This window comes from Pocillopora verrucosa, chromosome 1 (assembly GCF_036669915.1).
Source record: "Pocillopora verrucosa isolate sample1 chromosome 1, ASM3666991v2, whole genome shotgun sequence".
NCBI lineage: Eukaryota > Metazoa > Cnidaria > Anthozoa > Scleractinia > Pocilloporidae > Pocillopora > Pocillopora verrucosa.
Genome location: NC_089312.1, coordinates 33,969,429 through 33,993,313, shown reverse-complemented (window position 1 = coordinate 33,993,313; position 23,885 = coordinate 33,969,429). Strand labels below are relative to the sequence as shown.

The window sequence follows — 23,885 nt, the reverse complement described above, 5'->3', positions numbered from 1 at the left end:
AAAATGCACCTCGTAAGTAGCCTGACAATAATGTGAGGTAAACACGAAACATGAAAACATGATAAGGCTACGAGTTCCGTAACTGTGTTAGGTTTTTTGTTTTTTTGTTTGTTTGTATTTTTATTTAAATTAAAATGAAATTTTTTTTTGATTTAACTGCTATCGAGCTTTAAATCGAGTCACCTCGAATCTCTTAATATACGCACCTAACATTAACTTATAGAACAGACTGGCCAATGCAACTTTTTGCGAGCATAGTTCACGACATGAAAATAAAATATTTACATTCAGTAATGTAAAAGTATTGACTGTGTACACTTTTATCTGCGTTTCTTTCAAAAGGAGAAATGGAAATTACTTCAATGGTAGTCGGGTAACAGCGTAAAATAACAATAAATTGATCTGATTCATGTATAGTTTGATCAACAAACTAATTAGTTGGGTACGCTCTTTAAAGTACTACCCACCCATCATCGACCTTCGAAAGAGGAAAGGAAAATTATTTTATTTGGCGAAGAAGCCAAATCTTTCGGATAGTGTATAAAAATAAAGGGGTAAGTTTCTAAAGAAACTGTGGTGCTGCGTCGGTGGGAGAGTATAGCAGAGAGATATTCTTGATAAAAAACACGGTGGCTCAGTTACCCCTTATCCCACGAAGAATGGCAACCCCTTGAGATTGGTCAAGAATAATACGTTTTGGCACAGCTTTCCAAAATCTTCCCAACTGTATAATGTTCTTTCCAAAGGAAAATTTGGAAAAGCAAACTGCACGACTTCATAATCTCGGAAATATACTCTTCAACAGCCTGGGGGTAGTAAAAATGAACTGAATGGCAGTGAAATTGAAAAATTAGCATTTATGGTCGCCTAAGTCTATTTAACAAATGGATTCATTGTTGACGTGCATCTGTTGAATAAGAAGATTACAGACTCCCTAACCTTAAGAAGGAGGCCGTTTGCGATATCAAAATCTTTTTCGAAATACCCTAACGGGGAAAAGAATGAATTCTGGGGCCAAAAAAGATTCCTGCTAAGTTTCCGTAAGAATTTGCGTTTGAATTAGAAGCTTATGCAAAAGTGGTTCGTATCTACTTGCCCTGGGGTTATCAAACGCGAAACATCATCGTGATTGCATGATTACTTATCCAGGGGTCTCAAAGGGGTGATTGCTTTTACGGCTAACGGTTAAAATTTTTGGTCATTTTACGGTTAACAGTTCATATCATTCCATTGCTGTCGCCATAATTTCTTTTTATGGTTACATTTTTTTACGAATACGAATTCGCCATTTTCTACGCCTGGCGGCTAATTTTTTTGGCGGTTCTACGGCTAACGGTTAACTCTGTTGAAACCCTGCTAACAGCCTCTTCTTTTCGTCGGAGCGAATTACGAAGGCGGGCTAACGCTCGAAACGTCATGATCAGCTTTAGAAACTCTTTATGGTGGCTAATTTACACTATCAACTCAGTGGATAAAACAGAATTGTTTCGTTAAACAAAATACAGTTTTGCCGGAAAGGTTATGCACAAGTTTAATCTTGATAAATCGAATTTATCAGGTTGAGCAAAACTTGCTAGAAATCTAATCTTAAATTTAGCTTCAGTGAGGCGTTTTGTTTTTGTGACGTTTTGTTGTTTGTTTCCTTTTTTTGACATTGCCGACTAGCTATATAAGAATAGGTGGGTGGATTCGATAAATCGCGAGATATCATGAAGTCATAACAAATTTAAAGAGTTGATGTAGTGGAACCGATCCAGTCAGCTGAAGGAAAACGTCGACTGTAAACATGTCGTGCTGCTTTCGAAAAAGAAGCTTAATAAGAGAGCGCTCAGTTAGTCGGGAAATAGTCAACTTAAACGAACTCGGAAACCCAATCGAAGTGGTTTATACCCTTTCTTAGTTCACCGACATCTACGATTGGAGCTGTAATTCTTCAGTTTGATAGACGAGTAATTCGATTTATCAGTCTATTTACGGAATGTTAGGAAGTGCAGCGTTGCTTGATACATGCTAACAGGTCTAAAAGTAACGGGGGAAATAAGACCGTTTTCTCAGTTCGTGTGTAACGCCGGCGAGTGATAACGGAAATATTGCTTATTGAATGAACTGCGCATTGAGGTCTGACATGAAATAACCTTGTATGAACTGAAATATTTTGTATTTGTTTCAAGAACGACCTATTTTGTATGATCTTCTTTGAACTGGTAAAATTAACTCCACGATCACGATTTTGTGCAAACCTTCCAAAAGCGATACTTCCAACACAGCCTTAAAGCAGCATGAAAACTTTGTGTGATGATGCGCCAGCCGTCAATTCCTATTTGTGAATACAAATTTAGACACATTTGATTCTTTACAATTAATAAATTATTCGCAAATGACACACAGGATAAAGAAAAGATAAATGTTTTGATTTGAAAACTACAATGGTTTAGTTCGTCTACCGAAGGAGTTTAGACCTTGATAACTCGCACACAAACTTGGCCAAACGTCAGGTCCATGTGTGCGAGAAATTAACAGTTTTTCATCGGATTTCAGTTTCCGATGTTTGTTTGTCTAGATCTGTCCACCCGACCTCAAAAATTGCTCACAAGCGCACGTGTTCAACAGGAAAATGTTTCATGTTCCAAAATGAGTGACTCATTATTCATTTTTGTTTTTTCTATGAAATGTATTGACATTCACACTTAGAGCAGACTTGTCAGCAGTGATCACACTCGATTCGAAAAGGACGATAAGCTATTCCATTGGTGCGATGACTTTCGTTTCCTTGAATTTTCTTGCCGGTTTGCTGTTCTTAACGTTCTTTGTGACAAATCAAGTTTCGGCAAAACCTATCGAGATAAAGAAATGTCACAAGAAGATGGAAGCTATGTTAAAGGATATAGAGAAACGGCTAGCCCACATGCAAACTGACATCAACATTCTCAAAGGAAATCAGAACCCCAAAGGTAAACTCGAGAAATGAGTCGACAAATTAATTTAAAGCCAATCCTTGCCAATGATCACGGTTTTCGGTCTTCTCCCGACAGCGAGAAACTGTTCGCTGTGGCAGCGCCCCTGATCGGAGACTGGAAATGAAATTACTAAAATTTTTCACATTTAATTTACTTATTCTCACAGTTAAGAGGAACTGCGCTGAGCTTTACAAATCCGGTCAAAAAGTCAGCGGAGTTTACGCCATCGATCCTGATGGTTCAGGCGCCTTCGATGTCTTCTGTGACCAAACCACAGCTGGTGGAGGATGGACAGTGTTCCAAAAGAGACTGGATGGCTCCGTTAATTTCTACCGCGGCTGGGCTGACTACAAGAATGGCTTCGGTAACCCGAACGGAGAGTTTTGGCTGGGGCTCGATAAGGTAAACCGCCTGACAAAAACAAAGAACAAACTTCGAGTCGATCTGGAAGATACTACAGGTAAAAACGCTTATGCCGAATACGACCTGTTTGCAGTGGCAAGTGAAAGAGCTAAGTACCAGTTGAGTCTTGGAACCTACTCAGGTGAGCTAAAATCTACGTCAGCCCATTCGTTATTTTTTAAGATCTCCACGGGAAAGTAGGCACGGGTCTTGCACTGGTCAAATTCCGAAATTTGGATTGTTACCAACTGGTTTTCAATGATTTAAACACTTGATCATTTTCTTAACAAAGAGCGGAATCATATATTCAGTTGTAATCGACGTCACATCTTTGTTTTCGTATCGTACTTTACTTAAAAGGTATGTTTGTCTCAGTTTGTCATATAGAGACTGTGTTAGCCTTCAGTGTAGCCTCAGAGTTCTGTCTCCACCAATTGTAATCTCTTGGCCTTCACTTTTTTCCCTTCTTTTTTTCCAGGTACTGCAGGTGATTCCCTCTCTTGGCATCGGGGTTTTCCCTTCTCAACCAAAGATCAGGACAATGACATCGCGAGCAGTAACTGTGCTGTGAAATACAAAGGAGCCTGGTGGTACAGAGGATGTCACGCATCAAACTTAAATGGTGTTTATCATCATGGGAAGCACTCTTCATATGCTGATGGAGTCAATTGGTATGCTTGGAAAGGATATCACTACTCCGCCAAGAGAGCTGAGATGAAAATCAGACCAGTAAAGTTTTAGAACTTTCCGTCACTTGTTTTGAGTACTAAACTGAACCAAGACAAAATAAGAGTTAAAAGAGAAATGTCAAGCTTCTTTAGAGTGATTAAAGAGTTCAAAAAGTCCTTTTTTCTTGTTTGTGGAATTATTTGCACCTCATTCCTACCACAACATCTCTGTCCCAGAACTCCACTAAATAATCATCTGGAGCAAGAGAAGATCTAACGTGTGAAAAACTCGTAACGGGTTCTCAATTGAATTAAAAGAAATTGCAGAAAGAAATCAATTAACAGATCAAGTGAACAATGTGAAAAATGGATTGAATAAATTTTCCCTTGCCTGTCACAAGTACAATTCGGGATTCCTTCGGTTTTGCTTTACTAAGCTTAGCTCCGTGGTGGTCGTGAAAAGTCGCATCAGTCCCTAAACCAATCAGAGGCAAATTTCACACTCGAAAGGTCACTCGAGCTTTCCGGCGCTGGAGGAAATTTGTTAGTGATCTCTTTTCTTCATTCCGATTTACCAGGTGCCTTTGTTTCATCACTATTTGGTTTCCCTGCGGTAAGATCCTATTGCTTTGTAACAAACCTCTTAGTTTTTACGCACACAGCGGCTCTGCTGGTCAAATTTGTTAGTCCCCCTTGATAATTTCAATTATTTTACGAGCTTAATTTCACCTAACATGAAAGTCATTAAGAAGAATTCTTAAATTTTGAGCCTATTGGCTTCAGTTCAAGTCGAATACATGCAAGCCTCTCAGAAAGTCAATATTTATACCTGAAAAATAAACTTTGATCTCCTTAATTTATTAATAATTAATTGTTTTCAGCCCATCTCGATCACCTACAATCGGACGTACCGTGGAGTGAACTTTAGAAACTCTTGCTCCGTTGATCTCCCATTTCTTAAATTTATTCAAAACGTAGTTTCAAGAGGCATCCAAAACAAGACATATGGTTTGACCAACCTGTTGTTTGTCTTAGCCTCTCTTCAAAGAGAACAAGTAAACGTTAAACGTTAATGAATTTCAACCTGCTTAGTTTGTTTTCGGATTTGAAAGAAAAATGTCTCGTCTTAGTTTTATTACTTGTGATGTTTCATGATCTCGTCCATAGAAAAATACCAAATAAATTTTGAGAGTTCAAGATAAACCGTTCTCATTGTAGATGGTTAAAGTTCAAATCAGTTGACACTTAAAGATTTCTATACGCTGTATTTTTTCGCAAGGAGGGTTAACAGTAAAAAATCTAGTCGACAAATTGTGTCGTTATTTCTAATGGAAGGGTTTAATTGAGCACCCTAGGCGAAACCATACGCGCTGCACATCATCCTACGAGAAATGAAACATTTGGCTTCTGGGAATATTTACTAGACGATTGTATAGAGGCAGCCAACGAGAAATACCGAGGAGATTTGACGACTAATTCTACTTTATTACTTTTTGATGATTGAGGGTAAACATCTTGCATGTTGGGCGATTGGCAATTTTAGAATGCAATTCACCATAGCCTTTTGTCCTTGCAAAAAAAATGAATTTTCACCTGTACATATTCCACTCAGTTACCACAAGTGTAGAAAGTTTGGCTTCCTTCTCCCAGAACGACTTTAACCCTTTAACTCCCATGAGTGACCAAGACAGAATTTCTCCTTACAATATCAATACAATATCAACCAGACAAGTGATGAGAATAAAGAAAAATATCATTTTGGGGATAATTAGTTGATCCAATACTAAGTTCGCTGAACTAACATTATAGGAATGGTATGGTTGATAGTAAGGAGAATTACAAATTTGAGAAGGGAGTTAAAGGCTTAATGTAATGCTTAGGAATGAGTCACTCAGTTTCCATTCAAGTAGTCCAGTTTCTTATCATCAACATTGACCAAATTACAAATACTGCATCTGAAGTGGTATCAAATCAAATTTCCACGAGTATTGAATCGACTTGGTCTATGTTTTGAATTGACTCAGAAAGGAAACAACCGTAAATTGAAACTGATATTGGCCCAAAACTGGGCAACTTTTATAGTCTACACATAAGTCATGAACAGTGCTGTATGTACATTTTTGCCTACTCAGAGTACTATAATTTCAGAGTACTATAATTTCTTATTACATATAATTTCTTGTTCTTAAGCTACATACAAAAATAACTGAGATAATATCAAGTTTTCAATATTTAGGCTTGACAAGGCTGAGGACCGTGGATACTATATTTCACACAAAAATAGAATACAGTTCCCGAATGAATTTATAATAGTTGAACGATACTTGTTTCATTTCACCTTCTTATTTTGGAGTAAAAAAAAGAACAGAATTCAATTTTCGGGCGTAGATAAATGCATTTACCACAACTGCGTCACAAATTCAAAAATACATCTTGCTCAACTGTTCAACTTTACATCACGAGGCATTGTTTCTCCTTCGTTGTTTCGGTGTCGATATCATCAAGGCTTGTTTTTCTGCTGCTGCTGGAACTGCCGCTGCTATTGCTCTTTGCTTGGCCTTCTTTCAGTCCATATTTAGCGCGTATTTCATCGCGTTTCTTCTCTCTCTCAGCGTTCCGTTTGGCATGTTGGTCTTGTCGTTTAGCTCTCGCCGCTGCGTTCTTCTCCTGGATCTTGCGAAGTTCCTTCTCTGATATTCCTTCTTCTCCCTCTTGATCATCTTTATCATCCCATCCTAAGTTCTTTCCCACGGAGGATAACTTGTTTGAGACTACAGATTTAGCTATGTAATTCATCTCTTTCGAAACCAAGATTTCATCGAAATAAGTCAGTCATTCGTTGAACACCGAAGAGAACAGCCCTCTACGATTCGCCATGTTGTGCCTTTGTAACCCTTCCTTTGATGCTTTGCGTCCTGGCCTTCTGCCAAAAGTCGAATAAACTCATAGGAATGTGATGTAGATCTCTTCCCAAGCAACTCGTACAGGTTTTTGTGTACAAATAATCTTAGAAATGGTGAGTATTAAATGTCTCAATGAAGTTGCTCGAGAGTGTATAATGGTGCTAAATAGCAATTAGTGTAATCCAGTCTTACATGCTAATATTTGGTTATTTGTCTAGATAAGCTTAGACAATCGATAGCCCTTCAGAGCTTTTCTTCCAAAGAGAGCTTGTTTTCTCGGCAATAAGTTGCGATTCATACGATAATTTGAGCAAAATTTATCAATCGGAGATCAACAGAACCCTGATGGCCGTTCAATGTAGTTGTAAACTAGCAGCGAGAAACCTCGTGATGCTTGCTAACTTCCGGCCGTCAAAGGTAATTTTGAAAGCAATCGTGTGAATGAGATCGTGTTGCCAAGTTTTGTTTACTAGCTTAAAGGAACATTTCTCTGAAGTACTTGCCAATTTTTTTATTACTTTAACAAATTAGTCTGGCACATACGTACGATCGGAGAAATAAACACAACTTTATTTACTGAGGCCGGATGCAAATTATCTGTGTTCAAGTATGGAACGTGATGACGCTGAAGGATATCAGGTTCGAAACTAGTTTGCTGAGATTGCGCTTTCTGTGATCACACTGAAATAAATTGTTTGTTCTTGTTGTCATTTGGTTGTCACTTAATTGAACTACGCACTATTTCGATTTCTCAAACTCTTATTACTTATTATTGCAGTCACTTTTTGGCAAGATGTGGAAAACTGTTTAGCTCGTTGTGGTGATGTGCGAGAACTCTAGCGGTTCTCCAGAAAGTGAGAGTTCTCAGGATGATTGGCAGAAATCTTTTGATGATCTAGAAACTTCCCAGTTTAATGGTGAAAGCCCTGTTCAAATCAGCGAGCGCACACGAGCGCTGCATTGCAATGCTTGGGAAGCTTTCTTAGATAGAGATGGCAGAGTGGTGAATGAGTCTGCTCTCAGAAAAGCAGTATTTAAAGGTAACAGTATGTATGTACCGTATTTCTCTGTAACTACTTGAGTTAACATGCATGTTTTGCTTTTGTTTTCTTTCCTCAAAGGGTAGAACATTAATTATTTTTCATTTAAAGCAAAGTGATCATTATAGCACCTACAGGATAGGCTTGTGATAGATAAAATATGTTGATTTCCACTAGTATACCAATGCTGGATACACTCAGACATTTTTATTCAGAGAGGACTTGTAGATAACTAGGTTTATTAGATATAAGACTTACTTTGAAAACTCAGAATGGTCAAGAGCATACAGTCGATATACAATAACAAGTGGAGTTGACATTTAAAGTTACAATCAATTCTTTTTTTATGAGAAACTAATAAAATTCAATAATATTCTACAAACAATTCCATAGGTTGGATTTTGATAATCATATTATTCTATTGGGGTTCTGAAGTAATCTAAAAATAATTTGGTGTTTGTTTGGATTCATTGAAGGTGGTATTGACTGCAAGATAAGAAAGGAAGTCTGGAGTTTTTTGTTTGAGCTGTATCCATTTTCATCAACAAGGAGGTTAGAAATGTTTTAAGCCTTAAATTTCCAATATCTGATTGCTAACTCTACTTTCTAGCTGCTATACATTTCCTTGTAAATTAGTTAAAAGAATTTGGTGTTTGATCAAGATAACAAGCTTCTACTTGATAAGTTTGAGTATTGTTATTACTTTTTTTCTGAATAATGTATGAATATTATGGGAAGAAGTTACATGTTAATCACTTCGTAGGGAAAGAGAAGCCTTAGCTGCTGAAAATATAGCACAATATGGAGCACTGAAAATGAGATGGAAAGAGCTTTTAAAGAATTACAAACCTCCAGTGGATCCTGATGTTCCTGAGTCAATACCTCTCTATCTGAGAGAATGTAAGAACAATCAAATTAATAACACTGTAAGAGATGATGTCACGGATGGCTTATCAAAAGAGGTAGTGGATGAGGAGCAAATGGTGTTTCTTAATCTTACAGCAAAGGTTCGTCTGAGATAGTTTTGTTGTTTAAAATGAAATGTAGATCAAAAATGTTATTGCAGGGGAGCAAATGGTGTTTCATAATCTAAGAGCAAAGGTTTGTCTGAGATAATTTTGTAGCTTAAAATGAAAATAATTTAGATCAAAATGATGTTGCAGGGGAGTAAATGGTGTTTTTTAATCGAAGAGCAAAGGTTTGTCTTAAATAATTTTGTAGTTTAAAATGAATTGCAGATTGTGGAAATGGTGCTGACCTAGTTTCATTCATGTTTTGCTTTTTCCAAGTAAAGCAAACAAAGGAAGATACAACTTAAACCAGGCTGAAAACCTTTTCTTACTGAAATCATTTGAAACTGTGACGTACATAAATATATTTTGTGGTTTCATTAAGTCTTGGTTTTTAATTTTATTCCTTTTTGATTGGGTATAGTTAAATGTAACAAATGATTCAATTACGAGTACATTGAATTATTATGCATATCAACCATAGAGGGGCTTGGTAATAAGTTATGAGGAAATAAGATTCAAACTACACGTAAAACATTACTGATCTTCAACTTTCCATTTACAGTGACATCATGCTAAATATATTACAGCTCTTAAAGTGGCTTGCTATTTTTCAGTCATGCTGAGAGGAAGTTTGGCTTTCAGTTGTTTTCATTTTCACTCAAAACACTGTTTTTTGCTTTCTGTGCCTTTGAATTCAAGGTTAATTGAAAGTGATGATTATTGTTATGATAACCACCTTTCACTGGGATGAACATCCAGCTTTTTTGTATTCTTGAGTCTGACTAGGAGATGCAAAATGAGTTGCCTAATAGTGTGACTTTTATAAGTTTGTTTTTCCATAAGTTTTTGCAAAGTGTTCACTATATAGCCTGAATTACATGAATGATTTAGAAGTTTATAGATAACAAACTGATCTGTTTAGACGACAAATTTATCCAAACCATGTCATGTTTTTTCATTAGTTTAAGGCAGATCGCCAACCTATAGAAATCCAGAAATTGTATTCATCGATCAGAGTAATTGATAAAGATGTGCCAAGGACAGACAGAGGACAAGCTTTCTTTGAGTAAGGTTTCTTTTCATGATACATGTACCTGATAATATGATTCTGTGAGCAAAAGGAACTTTAATTTAAAAAAAAAAAACCAATTTAAAATTCCTTAAAATATCTGCTTTTTTCAAACCTAAAAGTTATTTGTTTTACAAATGTAACACAAAGGAAACTTATAGCACTGAAGAACAAGGGCACGTGAGTCATGCATTTTTTTCAACCATACATGTAAAACATTGTATATACGCATCTGACTACCCTGTGTCTGAGCATATGAAATTTGTCTGCGCAGTTAACACAAATGCAAGCAGTACTTTAACTACATGTAGCTCTTTGGAATAAAGAGAATGAAAGCAAATGATGAGGTACAGTGTACTCTGCCAAAACTGAAATGGAACCTGAATTACGCCATACCATATAAGTGGTCACCCTGTATTAAGCAGTTGGTTTCAAAGTCTAGAAATTTTTTTCTCTCAACTTTAGTAATAACCACTCTATTAAGCAGTCACCTTTATTAAACAGCCCTAGTCACCTTTAACTGACTGCCAACAGCCTGTTTGTGTTACACTCCTTCACTTGTGTTGAGCAGTCACTTCAAGTGGAACCAGTCAAGTCAAATTAAGAATAATCTTTGAAGTGAAATGTTATCCATGTTTATCTCCCAAAATCAATGTATGACAAGCATGTTTGAGCAAGCTCAAGTGGTCACTAATGGCATGAAATGGCATTAACCCACCATTCCCTGTGCATGACCACTCAATACAAGTATAACTTTGTGATAATGTTGTTCTGCTGTTTGCTAGTCTCCAACCTCTGTGCAGTATTATCATATTTAAATAGTTTTTGTGCCAAATATGATCAGTCAGAATTTTCCCTTGAGTTTCCCTATGTCATTCTGTTCTAGTATCCTGATCATCAGGTATATACTCTCTACCCTTACCTCATTTGATTTTTATTTACTCACCTTTGTTATCATTATAAATTATTTTTATTTAAATCATTTCTTCATACATTTCAATGTCACTGGTTATGTAATTAAATTTTGAGAATTTATCGGTGTGTTCACAACAAACAGTGTATGTTATTGTTATTTTTATTTTGTAATTGTGATGATTTTCCTTCAGTTTTCAGGTAAAGTACAGTGCATCTCAGGTTACTTTTGCTTGATTTTGCTTTCAGGGGAAAAGGGAATCAAAATCTTCTTGTGCTACGAGATATTTTAATAACATACAGTGCATATCATCAAGGTATTGCCAGTCAAATTTATTGTTACAGTATCTATTTGTAAAATTTTATTCAGTAGTATTATAGCTTTTTTTTTCTTTTTTTGACTTGGCAGGGACAAAAAAACAGTATGCCTTGTTTCCTTGAGTAGTTATTTGAAATTTCAGCTAAAAAGGAGGAGCACTTATTGGAAGGAAGGCACTTATTCAGGGGGGGGGGAGCTTGTAAAGAAACTATTCATCTGAACTGCTTTCCTTGTTGTTGAAGTGCAAAAAAACTTGAAATAAAGTGGCAATAGAAACAGCTATTTTACCTTGTATTCCCACTTATTTAAGATAGTGAGGGAGGATAAGGGAGTATATTCAAGGGGGGGCCTTTATTTGATATTATGGCCTCAGGGGTGAGTGCCTGTTTGGGGGAGGGTGCTTATTAAAATGTGGGCATTTATTTGAGGAAATACAACAACTTCTCTAGTTTTTAAGTCAAAAGTTTAAGATTTTTATCCAAGAATACCATGACTTCTAGTTAAAGGACTTGGTCATACCTAAGAAGGTAGAGATGATTCTGAAGATACCTGTATCCCATTGAGTTTCAATTCAACCTCTTCTCCAATGCCTCCCCAACTAAAATACAAGGTTCTGGAACAGCATGATCATTCACAAACGCTCTTCTTTTCTTATTTTGGGTCAAAATTCTTTTCTCTTTTTTTCTTCCCCAGATGTAGGATATGTTCAAGGAATGAATGATGTTTTAAGTAGATTTTTAATTGTGCTGGGATCAGAAGCACAGGCTTATTGGTGTTTCACTAATTATATGGAAACTGTCAAGAGAGACTTTCTAGATGATGGAATGCTAGACAAAATAAGTAAGTTTGTAATCCTAAGTCATTGTTGTTTATGTCCATGCATGTTGGATTTAATGTTTTTCTTTGTTTTTTGGTTTTCTTGTTGTTTTTATTTATTTATATCTTTTGGCTAAATATAGCATGGAAAATGTTAAAGAAAGAAAATCTAGAACTACAATGTATGACAGCTACGCAGACGCGCATCAAAAATGTACAACAAAATGATTTTTGCAAGAAAATGTTTTTTATTTCGCTTTTCCTAGCTTTACTTTACGTTTTTTTTTTGCTTATGTTTTTTAGTTTTAATTTTGTTTATTATTTTGTGCTTTTTTTTCGTTTCCTTATTTTTTTTCTTTATTTGTTTGTTTATTATCACCAGCACATGTCAGATTACTACTAAAGAAAATGGACGAGCAGCTTTTTAATCATTTTAAAGCAAACGGAATGGAAGATCTGCTATTTGTTCACAGGTACATGTAAAGTGTGTATTCATGTATCTTTTAGCTATCTATTAGAGAATATGATTATGTCACCAGACTAGTCATCCCTTTTGATGTAGACAACCAGGAAAGTATTAAAAAAAATGGTTCGTTCGTCTCGAGCTTGAGACAAAATAAAGTAAGAATAATGACAATAAATAATAACGATACCAAAAAAAATAAAAGACGGACTGTGACTTGCCTTGAACCTCTGAGTTTTGGAATTTACGCCACGATGCTCTAGCACTAAACTGTAGAACTTGTTAGTAACTGAAGCCATATACATGTGCCAGACTCAAGTGAGACCAGCGTTGTGCATAGTCAAAAATTTCATTTGTGCAAATAAAAATGGATGCTGTTTTTTTTTTATTTCTCCAGGTGGCTTGTTTTGACTTTTAAAAGAGAGTTCTCATTCGAAGACGCGTTGACAATGTTTGAAATAATCAGCAGTCAACACCTTGAATTGACATCAATGGAGGCTGAAAGAGAGCGAGAGAGACAGAGAGCTAAACAATTAGAGATAGATGGTTAGTTCATGTCAGCTATTGTCATTAGTAACATTACAAAGTGATTGGAAAGGTCTTCAAAAATTCAAGTCTAGATGCGCGAAGGAGGGAAAGATATTACTTGGTGAAAAATTGGGGAATTTTATGAACAATTCTTAGTACCGAGTCATTATTTGTCGTAGTTTTGGATCTGACTTGTGAAGCAGTTATTGATGCTTTCTGGACGATTAAGGGGAACCAGCGGCATACATGTAGCTTAACAAATACCTCTTTCAGCGTTACCCGACTCTCGGTTTTTACTTTATAACTACACTTAAACTTTTAGAACAACGAATTGTGGCGCTTTAGGCCATCTTAATATCATTTTTGTTTTCCGTCAACCTTATCCTGTGAGTATACTCTTATCATTTAGTAGCGCTGCAGGACGTGCGTTTCTTTCAGCGGCTCGCGTTGCTCAAGGTCCCATACTTCCTTACGGGCGAGGAAACACTCGCGCTGAAGCGCTGTTGACGAGGGCCTGCCATAGGCTATATAGACGTCTTAAAATCAGTTTCTGAGAATTTATTCGTCTATTAGTTATTCGTCTCTGAGTCTGCTGCTCTCATTAACTTTTTATGTTCTTACTACAGGAGGTGAATTTCATGCGCAGGTTGTGGAAATGACAAACTATTCGTTTGAGGTATTTGTATGTCTAGCTGTTTTGGAGGAATACAGAAAAAGTTTATTGAGGTGTTCGGAGGTTTCATCCGTGTACAACACCATTCACAGGTGAGAGAGATGATTGTTTTTTTTTTTTTTTGCACGTGTGCTGCATTTAATGCGAACCCACAGTGTATATTCCTAACTTGAGCTATACGGGGTATGATTGAATGACTTGCAAATTCAGAGGGTGTATTCTTCACCCACCACACCCTAACATCGATATGCATGTACTCCGTACTATTTTCCATACATTTTCTAAGGTGTTGACAGAGATAATTGATTTATGATTAAGAGCCTATTTAGTTGGTGATCATATTTGTTATTCTCGTGACTTCCATTTGTGGTTCAGGGTCGATATTGTAAGGAGAAATTAGATGCTTGTGTCTCTTAGGCGTTTTTAGGATTCATAGTGCAACGGTTGAACGGGGTTTGACTTAGACGTTGCCTTATCTTCATGGAACTCCGTGGCAACTAAGCTACTCTGGTGTCTCAAACTAACTCTGTTATGAAAAAGAAAAAAGAAAAAGAAAAAAGAACAGTTTCCCTTAGAGAGGTACAGCGCAGGGGCATGCTCTATCTGTTGAGCTGCGGTAAACACAGACGCTCTTTTCCTTTCTCTTTCCTCCAGAAGCAGATATTTCTTTCGTTATGAACAATCATTCTTAGAAAACTCAGCAATCTCGGAAAGGAAACCTCTTTCAATATTAACTAATCTTAGTTGTTAAAGGTTGTTATTGGCCTTGATTAGTAGTTGTAACTGCTGTAAAATTAGAGTTTTGTAAGATTGACACTTATGTTAGCATTCTATAGTGAACTGATGATGGATGTTCAGTTTCTTGATCCTGATGATTGCTTTACATGTTTACTGGTTAGATACATCTAAGATGTCACTGTTGTCGTATAATTTGAACATTTTATTATTTCCTTTGTTAATTTCTCATTTTTCTTGGCAGTTTATCAATGAAAATGGACTTGAACATTATCCTCATGAGAGCAGAGGAATTATTCTACAAATACTGTCGGAAATCTGTGGTTGACTGCTTTCAAGTGGTCGATTTGGACACAACAGATGTATCTTGATACCAACAAGCAAGCCAGAGTAACTAGCGAATATTGCTAGGAGGAACGCTGTTAAACTTTATGTCTAGAATTGATGACTTTTTTTAATAGGATGTTTGAAATTCAATTTTGCTTTCACAGTTTAATGCACCTCTGCCTTCAATGATCATTACTGTAACAGGTTTAACCTTTAATCGCCAGAACACATCACAAAATTGTAAAACAGGAATATTTGTTTCTGTGGTATTGCAGGATAAAAGGTAAAGTTTATGATTCATGAGAGCAATAGTGTAAGAACCGTTCCGAGGCACATCAACAGTTGTCATAACTAGCGTTTGCGTGCACTCTGATTTTGCTTGGTTAACATTTTAAAATAGGCAGAGTTACAGTATGTACTGTCTTTTCCGAGATATTTGCTTTATTTTTAATTTTCCTATGTGGGAACATAAGATAGCGAGTCAGCTTACTTGTAAGTTGAATGACCAAAAATAACGATCGAACAAAATATAACTTATATATTTTTTTTATTTTTAGGTACAAGAAAAACGAACTCAGGCGAAAATTTGTATTATCTAATTTATAAATGGGCGGCATAGGCTCAACATAAAACCAGCGGGATATTTTTACCATTAATTAAATCTCTCAGACCTTTGCTTGGATTCTGGAAGTAGAAACATGTCTTGACATGTAATTCAATTTAGCTAGGTCTTCCATAAGCCAAATGCTTTCGAAAATTGATAAAGATTATTGGTCAGAGTATATTAAAAATTCGAGCCTAAAGATATATGTTATTAAGATATAGCACACCAAAGAGACTACAAACGAATTTTTTAGTAATTTTATGATATGTAATAGTCTTTCTTTCCAAGGAGCAAAAGTGGAAAATAAAGTTTTTTAGGTAAATAAAATTTTGTACTTTCAGTCTTTTTGAAATGAACACGCCTTTCTTTTGATGCATTTTCACCAATCAATCGCACGAAAACGCCCGAGAACGCTGATGGAGTCGATAGTAAAATAATCCATTTTTCCATTATTTTTCGTAACCCTTTTTAATGGTCTCCGTTTTCACCTGTCACACTTGAAACGGAGTGTTCTGAAAACGATGCGTTTTCAAAATAAACCATTTTTGAAACTGTTTTCGAAAGCGTCTGTTTTCATCAGTGTTCTGGCCGTTTAAAGAACATGATACGCGGAAATGCATTGAAAAAAGGCGGGGGAAGGAGAGGGTATGAAGGTGGCTTAACTTTCACTTAAGCTTGATTCAGGGTCACCGAGATAGTTTTGAAAACCAAATCTGAGCTGGTTTTGGATTCATGGTCGATAGTTTTAGCCGCAAAAGAAGCACAATGGAAAATCCGAGATGTATGAGTCAGTTTCAGAATAAATTCAACTTCACATGAGACGAGAAATGGGGTCGAAAATGTATCGTTAACCACTTTATTTACCCACTCATTTTAAAATTTAAGCCATTTATGATTACATGATTACCACGATCAACCGAAAATATGTGTTGCCGCGTTCTGTCACGTGCAATTCTCCGCGGGCGGCGACCAAAAAGTGCTCTAAAAAAACAAAAAAGCAACATGATCAGATTTCACGGCCTAAGAATGAAGGTAACTTGACCCTGTCATTCCTTTGCAAGCAGTAAACAACACGTTAGTTGCACACCCTTTCATTGCCTGGTAAAGGCAGATAGCATTTAAATGACTGGATAGACGTCGGTTCGTTATCTTTAACTTAGTCATGTCTTCATGTGGCGCAGGGTTGTCTACCTGTATCACATGTTTACCTGACACATTCTAGAAAAATCCCGACCTTCGCTATGGCGCGAGGGTCGGGATTTTTCATCTATAGGGAAGGAGGAGAGTAGTGTTTAGGATATCAAGTCAGTTCAGTATTAAATTCAATTTTTCTTGTCAAACAGTATGGGTTGGGGGATGAGGAGCCTTTTCACGGGTATTCCTTTTCATCTGCGATCTCTCCCAGAGGTACAAATGTAAAAAGGGCGAGGAAATACTCACCTCTACCTGATGTCCTCAATGACTCAAGGATGACACTCGTATCGAATAGCCAGGTACTTTTTAGTGAAGGGACATGGATCACCAAATTCCTTGTCTGATGCTTTGAGGAGGCATGATGATCGACCGTTACATGTCTGACTGACCTGTGAAGAGGGGCGTGTTAGGACAAAAGTTTCACTCAGCCTTGATGATAGGTAGTGCCAGGAAGGGAAAAACTTTTGATTAGAATATTTAATTGTGGGAGAGAATGTGAAAGGAAGAGAACTGAAGGTATGGGCGCGGTGGGCAGATCGGCAGGCATTAAAGCAGAAATGTAAATTTAGTAAACATAACTAATTGGTGACTCTTCAGAAAAAACACTCCTATTATAAAGGATCTTCAGCGGCTGGTGATCTTTATCTCAAATATTCGATAACAGAACATACAAAAAAATTCATTTTCAAAACTGGAGGGTTAACGCGTTGCTCGCTTTCCAGGCAGTTCCGCTTATCTTGAAGTTTTATCTTTTTTTCCCTTTTATCTAATTCGACAAAGATACTGACCTTTTTAAGTGAAGTGGGGCTGATGCAGTTCCTGTTGAAACTAAATCCACATTTTGATGAATACTTCCTTCCGTAGTTGGCGTAAGTGATCCTGATTTTTCTTCCGCCATAGCAAATAATTTGTCGGCTATAATTTTCGCAAATTGTGTCCAAGTAGCCGACAGCATCTGCAAATTACAGGATAAATAGGTAAATGTACTTAACAAGCTCGTTTTTGCGGTTGCCTATTCGCACAAGCTTACTCTATGTATCCATCTATTATCGACTATTACCTCCGTCCATTACGCCTAACTTCTAAATATGCTGAATGAATACCCTCTTACTCATTTGTTGATGGGAAGTTGAAGCACCTGTTTTCCTAATATGATCACGGAGGCATTAAAATATTGTATAGAACTAGAAGAAGTATGTTTCGCTAACGTTGCTAACTTACTTCCCGGGCAGTTGTACATTAAATTCATTTGCTGCAGGTCCAAGTAACTGATGAAATCCCGCTGACCAAGGTAACGGAGAGATACCTAAATGTATGCAAAGTCAGTATACAAATCAACTGTAATATATCAAGTAGGCTGGAAATAGTTTGATCATAATGATAAACCAACCTGCTTAGCTTGTGGAAAGAAAACATATTTTTTTTCTGTCTCGAACGTATGAAAAAGGAAAAAAATCTAAGTGTCCCTCGGGGAATGGAACCTCGGACCTTCGGATTCCGCGCTCCGATGCTCTACCAATGAGCTTTTTAGAGCTCTGTGGTAAGTTGGCCCATATTAGATTCAAATATGATAAATATTCATTGCAATTTCTTTAGATATTCGTCGACTTAAGGTTAAAAGGGACAACAATTTTCTATGTCTATTGCAAAATTCTGACTCACCCTGTTGTCTTTGGCAGTAATTGTTGGCTTTTTGTCTTTTGTGAATGCGAACGGAGAGAAATGCATGATGGAAAAGTAGTCATATGGAGTACCAAAGGGCATCCAAGACTGCTGCAGAGCGGGCGTCAACTTGTCAAAGTTCGATTCCTTTCCTAAAAAGGAAACAGTCGCAAGAACCAGGAGAAACAATGATCACATAGCGCATAGTCCGTGTGGGCGAAGATTTTCCATCATATCGGTTAATTCTTTGCTTTTTTGCAACGCTGGGTACAGACCGCAGCTCAGTCGTGATTATCGTATCACTCAAATGTAACTCAAAATTCAACAAGAAAATTAAAAGGTTGAACACTGAATTAAAAATGAAGACTTGCTTTCGTATTAAAAGCTTTCCCATGTTTTCTCCACAATCTTGAGACATTTTATTAAGTAACATGTTATCAATGGGGTTAACCGCTAGCCGTAAGACGGCCATGCAGAAAATTTAGTCCTTAGTCGTAAAACTAAAAAATTTAGTTGTTTGTCGTAAGAAAATTTAACCATAAAAATTTCTTCTCTTTAGAATGTGTCATTTTGGGTTAACGGTTAGCCACAAAATGGCCAAAAATTTTAACTCCTAACTGTAAAAGCTATCACTCAATTGACCCCTCAGTGATCACTGTGATCAACGCAAGGTTTGACTCAACAGTTAAGCTCATCCGTAGGCATGCAAATTCGAATAATAGATAAGACACCTGAATTGTTCACATGAAGTACAAAGATATGAGGCTACCTTAACTAGATGACCCGGAAGCAGAGTGGAAAGTTTTCTACTCTTTCTACTGAGTGTCGAAAAGCCAAACCAAAGAAATCTTGAGGATCAATCAGAAAGAAAAGGTTTAAATTACCACTGGCAAATGAGGACTCATTGCAAAAACAAGCACACTGCTTGAAGCATGGGAAAACGCGAATAACAAGTCGCAATTGTTTTAAGCTTTGTATCTGGTTAGCTGCGAGGATGGCGCGAGAATTCTGAAATAATCAAAGAGCAATGATAGGTAAAACCAAAGCAATTCTGGATAACTTTCGACACTTAATTGAAATTCCACGTCGATGGTAGCTTGAATTTGGCGCAAATATAGACACTATTTAATTCTCATTAGTTTTAATAGGGAAGCGCAGGGGAGTGATACACAGAAGGTTAAGGTAATTTCGCTTTAAATAGTCCAAGGTTACATGGACTGCTCGAAAAAGAGAAATACAGGGAGGTTTAAAGAGAGGAAATGCATGTATCTTACCTGCTTGGATATTATCCTTTTCAATGTTGATGTACATATCTCGATCAGGGCGCGCTTGCTCATGAAAGAACCCAAGCGCGTGTCCTTATAGGAGTAAAACACGACATATCTCAGAAAATAACTAAAAACTAGAGAGAGAGTTTTGGAAAATTATATCAACATTAATACGTACTTATTTACAGCCTTCAAATATGAAAATGGAAAAAAAAAATGATTCGTGGTGTTCGTCTTTAGCGTGGTTAGGAGAATTTTCTAATGGTTTTTTTAGGTCAAGGACAAGATCAACTAGCCTAATCTTAAAACAATATTTTTTTCCTTTCAGTAGCTTTTTTTGTCACTTCTGCATGTTTGCCTCCACTTATGATAAGCCCCTCTCTTGATCATTTGCGCTTACGTCAACCGCTTTGGTTAACTTCTGTTATCGGAAAGGGACAGCTTTGTAGGCAGAAATGACCCAGAGGAAATTTTTGTGACTGGAATACGTACCAACAAACTATTGTTTACCGTAGAATTATGTCCATAGTCTCGAGATATCTGTGATCTTTTCTTTGTTCACATTACCTTACCTAATTCATGCCGCAAAGTTCCTAATGCCCAGCAGTTTGGACCAAGACTAACTGTCTGCTCGTTGCCCTGACAACCCACGTATGAGTAACATCTACGAAGATATCCAATGGGTTCATAATGTACTTAAGTATGAAATATCATATCCATTGCTTATCCGAGCAGTATCAAGGACGCTTGTAATATATGAAACTGGTCTTCTAGCTAACAAATTAAACAAGCCCTTTTCAGATCAGCTGTTGGAGAATCCAATATCATCGCAGCTGTTCGAAGACAGATTCTCATTTGGGACTCAGTTTTTTTATGCTATGTTCCTAATAACTTTTTTACCTATTTTTATGCTTGAATGTTTTATAATGATGCATTTGGATAACTATCAATTTTATTATCTTTTCTACTCGTTGTCCTCTCGAAAGGCCTCCGTGACACCTAAATCGCATGGTCTGACATCTTTCTTTCCTCCTTTTGTTTGCTTTTTCATTTATCAATCTATATATATTTTTTTTCTTTTTTCACTTGCCAAATCCTTTGACATAACTATAAACTGACTGCATCAAGTTTACCCTTTTCCGTATATAAAGCGGATGTAAGCTTTCTCTACAGTCTTCGTTTTAAACTTAATGCAAGTTTGCACTTCCCATTCTGTCATTATGTTCTTTAGCGTTCGAACCAAAACTTCACTTCTCGCTGCAATAGAGGAGTTAGAACAAATAAAACACTGCTAACAAAACAAATACAGGTCACTTTTGGACTAATTCTATTCATAAGTTCACTGATTGAAAGAAAGTGTCTTGTTATCCTCTTTCTATTATTATTATTACTCATAATTTTATTATTATCATCATTATTATTATTACTATTATTATTATTACTATTATTATTATTATTATTATTATTATTATTATTGTTATTATTGTTATTATGAATTTTTTCTCTTATTTTGTGAAATTTTACTCAAGCTAAACTTTCGTTTTTGGTTAGAAAAAGAAATTATCATGATAATAAATAGAAACTTTAGAAAATCACTCAAGAGCTGAAAACAGTCTTACAGTAAATAAGGGAAAAGACCGTTACCATCTCTACTTTTCTGTCAAAAACATTACGCTATCGACATTGTTGATCCTAGCAGTAGGCGGGACGCGTGTCATTAGAACTTCGTAATAGACCTCGCTCACCGAAGAGTCTTTGTGCCTCAGTGGTAGAGCATCGGAGCGCAAATCCGAAGGTCTGAAGTTCGATTCTTCATGGGGACTCAGAATTTTTCTTTATCCCACGCTCGCGACAAGACGAAAAAACATCTTTCTTAATTCTTCACCGGGCTCAAAACTTACCATCTCTACTTTTCTGTCTCGACCGTTATACTTACCAAGTTCATGGGATATGACGTATGGAACCACGCCACCTGGCCAAAGGCGCAGACCCGTGCCCCTTGCTTTTGAGGTTCGCAAGTCGTCTTCCTGCTGTTTGTTGAGTAGTATGTCACCTTGGTACAAATCGTCCAATCCCTTGTTGTCTTACATAAAAAAAGAAACAATGAAACATTCTTAAGTCTATATTCACTCAGCCTCTCTTTTTTTTTTTCATTATTTCATGATAGCAGCTCGGAGTTTTCTATTTGTATCTTATCTTTAACGGTGGAAGATTAAAAGAAGCAATCATAGTGTGTTAGTAGGCAAAATGAAAAGAAATTATGAGCCTGCCTCTTTGTGGAATTTCGAACTACTAGAAGATTATATTAACACGATTAGTTCATTCCCCCTCTATTTCTGTGCGTGATAGACGATTTGAGCTTTCCTCACGCCAATTATCACTCGATAGAATCTCGAACTCATATTCTAATTGTGAATAGAGATTGAAAACTAGAGATACTGTTGCATGGAAATATTTGCGCAACCCTCTTTTTGCACCAAGTCTTTTGAAGAACCGTTCGTTAGATAATGATGATAGTAATTTTAATATTGATGTTAGCGAGATTGTTATTAATATCAATAATTCATCAGGGGCTTATAAGAGACGCAACCACAAAACCAAAAGGAAAGTGGGAACTCTCTTTGACTTCCTCTCTTATGAAATCTGCATGGGCCAATCTATTGTTTAAAAGAATAAAGAGAGCAAGTTTCTAGAAAAACAGTGATGCTACGTGCGTGGGTGATATTACAACATTATTTAGTTCTGTCAACTGGGTTGATGATGTAAATTGGCCATCGTAGGTAGGCATTAACTTTTGTTAGAGTTAAAGAGTTAACCCTCCAATTCTCTGCTTTAGAAGCTATTTACAATAACCATATCATATTAATAAATCAGTTGTTAAAATCAAATTATATCGTCTACAGGGAATAGAAAAGCTTCTTTCTGTCGCCCCTAATCAGGGAAAAGTGTTGAAACTTGGCGGAGAGATAACGTACTGTGACATTAAAAACTTCTAAAGAAACCTTAATTGCCTGTAGCGCGAGATTTTTACCATCCTTACCATCCTTTCTCCGTTAAACTCATTGTACGAGACTTAGACTGTAATATATGTTCATATTTACTTAGATTTGATTTCCTCAAGAATCTTGTTTCGATCCATTCGCTCTGATACTTGGAAATAAAAGAGCTGCTGCTAATTATTTTAAAATTTGTAGATATGTCAAAGTAGTGAGCCCAATTTGAAACTAATACATCGATTGTTTTTGTATGGAAAGAACAAGTCAATAAATGATGTACTGGTGAACATCTGACTTCCCAAAACCCTAGAATATAACAAAACTTATATCTCAAATTAATTAATCTTAGAACCGGACAAATTCGCCTTCATTTTGATTTAATCTCTCACTTAACCTACTGCTTTGTGGTCCTTTAAGTCTGATGGTGATCTAGTATCTTTACTGAATTTGCTTTAAATTTTAATTGCCGGCTGATGATCAGTTGTGTCATTTAGAGTTACTTGGTTCCGTATTCAATTTAAAATTATACTCTAGACTCATTCTCAACCCAGGACTTTTTATTGTAGTTCGCTGAAGAGAAATTTATGTTCAGCGGAGGAAGTAAGAGGAATTAAAAAGGATTTTTCGTCTCAGTAATCTATGTTTAAAATGTTAGATTTTTTTATTAATATTCGTTGAGAGAGCTGAACAAAATTTCAGGACGTAATTCTTACCTTCAGGTATACTTTCTTCGGAAAATTGGACGCAAACAATTACAGAAATGGGGAAAAATAGAAACTTCATTTTGACGAACCCTGTTCCAACAATGTTACAGTCCAAGACACATATCCATTTATTGTTGATTTTGTTTGCAGGTCCATGCTCAAAGAAATAGGACTGTTTAAACATCCACGCGTTTCATTTCTTGATCGTTTATTCAACGGTGTTCGCTCAAATAAGATAACAAATCGGCTGAATAACTTCTACGTAAATACGTATTCATTTACTGTATGATTTTTTAGGCATTATTTACAAATGGTGACTTAATTTTGAGTTATTTGATCATCATCAAACACTCTATTACTTTGTGAAACTGCAGTTTAGAACTCTTCCCCGGCCAACACGTAAAACAAATAATACGAGAAGAGTTGATTTTGAGATATTTGAGGGATTCTCTCTTTACTCATCCTCCTTCTCTTTCATAAAATCAGTTGAGTCTATTCTATGTTAGAGTAGCTTGAATTAATTACCAGTCTTCTTATTAGCACTGTAACCTCAAATTCATCACACGCTGGTAATACACGTACAATACGACATAAATAATTGAAATTTGTTTTCCATCACTCTTAAAACCTTG

At 36.4% G+C, this 23,885-nt stretch overlaps 4 protein-coding genes and 1 long non-coding RNA gene across 6 annotated transcripts; 2 read left to right on the top strand and 3 right to left on the bottom strand.

Annotated features, from left to right (window-relative positions):
* The first annotated feature begins 2,686 nt into the window (after window positions 1–2,686).
* Window positions 2,687–4,204, top strand: LOC131790268 (ryncolin-4-like). The gene is made up of 3 exons (XM_066168330.1): window positions 2,687–2,951; window positions 3,124–3,501; window positions 3,838–4,204. The coding sequence occupies exons 1-3, from the start codon at window positions 2,756–2,758 to the stop codon at window positions 4,098–4,100; spliced, it is 837 nt and encodes a 278-aa protein (XP_066024427.1). The 5' UTR covers window positions 2,687–2,755; the 3' UTR covers window positions 4,101–4,204.
* Window positions 4,205–6,478: 2,274 nt separating this feature from the next.
* LOC131790265 (complexin) lies at window positions 6,479–6,823 on the bottom strand. Its single transcript, XM_066162843.1, has one exon. The coding sequence runs from the start codon at window positions 6,821–6,823 to the stop codon at window positions 6,479–6,481; it is 345 nt and encodes a 114-aa protein (XP_066018940.1).
* Window positions 6,824–6,903: 80 nt separating this feature from the next.
* LOC131790264 (TBC1 domain family member 15-like) lies at window positions 6,904–15,756 on the top strand. 2 transcript variants are annotated; one of them, XM_066165875.1, is made up of 12 exons: window positions 6,947–7,043; window positions 7,462–7,569; window positions 7,709–7,970; window positions 8,447–8,522; window positions 8,734–8,977; window positions 9,946–10,049; window positions 11,214–11,281; window positions 11,977–12,123; window positions 12,482–12,572; window positions 12,960–13,108; window positions 13,717–13,855; window positions 14,743–15,756. In XM_066165875.1, the coding sequence occupies exons 3-12, from the start codon at window positions 7,754–7,756 to the stop codon at window positions 14,867–14,869; spliced, it is 1,362 nt and encodes a 453-aa protein (XP_066021972.1). In that variant the 5' UTR covers window positions 6,947–7,043; window positions 7,462–7,569; window positions 7,709–7,753; the 3' UTR covers window positions 14,870–15,756. The 2 variants fall into 2 exon arrangements, with proteins under 2 accessions (XP_058963435.2, XP_066021972.1); XM_059107452.2 differs by lacking the exon at window positions 7,462–7,569 and having other exon boundaries at window positions 6,904–7,043.
* A 1,140-nt stretch (window positions 15,757–16,896) lies between these two features.
* Window positions 16,897–17,923, bottom strand: LOC136279480 (uncharacterized). Its single transcript, XR_010716896.1, has 3 exons — window positions 17,845–17,923; window positions 17,412–17,578; window positions 16,897–17,012 (listed from the first exon to the last, which is right to left on the bottom strand). It is a non-coding gene; the product is annotated as an uncharacterized lncRNA (long non-coding RNA).
* Window positions 17,924–18,237: 314 nt separating this feature from the next.
* Window positions 18,238–23,332, bottom strand: LOC131790303 (astacin-like metalloprotease toxin 5). Its single transcript, XM_059107490.2, has 6 exons — window positions 23,263–23,332; window positions 21,490–21,636; window positions 20,687–20,810; window positions 20,126–20,217; window positions 19,560–19,643; window positions 18,238–18,437 (listed from the first exon to the last, which is right to left on the bottom strand). The coding sequence occupies exons 1-6, from the start codon at window positions 23,330–23,332 to the stop codon at window positions 18,238–18,240; spliced, it is 717 nt and encodes a 238-aa protein (XP_058963473.2).
* Between the last annotated feature and the right edge of the window lie 553 nt (window positions 23,333–23,885).

What these genes read in the sequence shown, in the direction of transcription:
- LOC131790268 (XM_066168330.1), top strand. Translation starts at nt 2,756, where the DNA reads ATGACTTTCGTTTCCTTGAATTTTCTTGCCGGTTTGCTGTTCTTAACG. An exon ending in AGGAAATCAGAACCCCAAAG is followed by an intron (nt 2,952 to 3,123) that starts GTAAACTCGAGA and finishes TTATTCTCACAG; the next exon opens with TTAAGAGGAACTGCGCTGAG. An exon ending in GAGTCTTGGAACCTACTCAG is followed by an intron (nt 3,502 to 3,837) that starts GTGAGCTAAAAT and finishes CTTTTTTTCCAG; the next exon opens with GTACTGCAGGTGATTCCCTC.
- LOC131790303 (XM_059107490.2), bottom strand. Translation starts at nt 23,332, where the DNA reads ATGAAGTTTCTATTTTTCCCCATTTCTGTAATTGTTTGCGTCCAATTT. An exon ending in AACTTTGCGGCATGAATTAG is followed by an intron (nt 19,644 to 20,125) that starts GTAAGGTAATGT and finishes TACTCCTATAAG; the next exon opens with GACACGCGCTTGGGTTCTTT. An exon ending in AAAGGATAATATCCAAGCAG is followed by an intron (nt 18,438 to 19,559) that starts GTAAGATACATG and finishes TTTCCTTTTTAG; the next exon opens with GAAAGGAATCGAACTTTGAC.
- LOC131790264 (XM_059107452.2), top strand. Translation starts at nt 7,754, where the DNA reads ATGTGCGAGAACTCTAGCGGTTCTCCAGAAAGTGAGAGTTCTCAGGAT. An exon ending in CCATTTTCATCAACAAGGAG is followed by an intron (nt 8,523 to 8,733) that starts GTTAGAAATGTT and finishes ATCACTTCGTAG; the next exon opens with GGAAAGAGAAGCCTTAGCTG. An exon ending in TAAACAATTAGAGATAGATG is followed by an intron (nt 13,109 to 13,716) that starts GTTAGTTCATGT and finishes TTCTTACTACAG; the next exon opens with GAGGTGAATTTCATGCGCAG.
- LOC131790265 (XM_066162843.1), bottom strand. Translation starts at nt 6,823, where the DNA reads ATGAATTACATAGCTAAATCTGTAGTCTCAAACAAGTTATCCTCCGTG.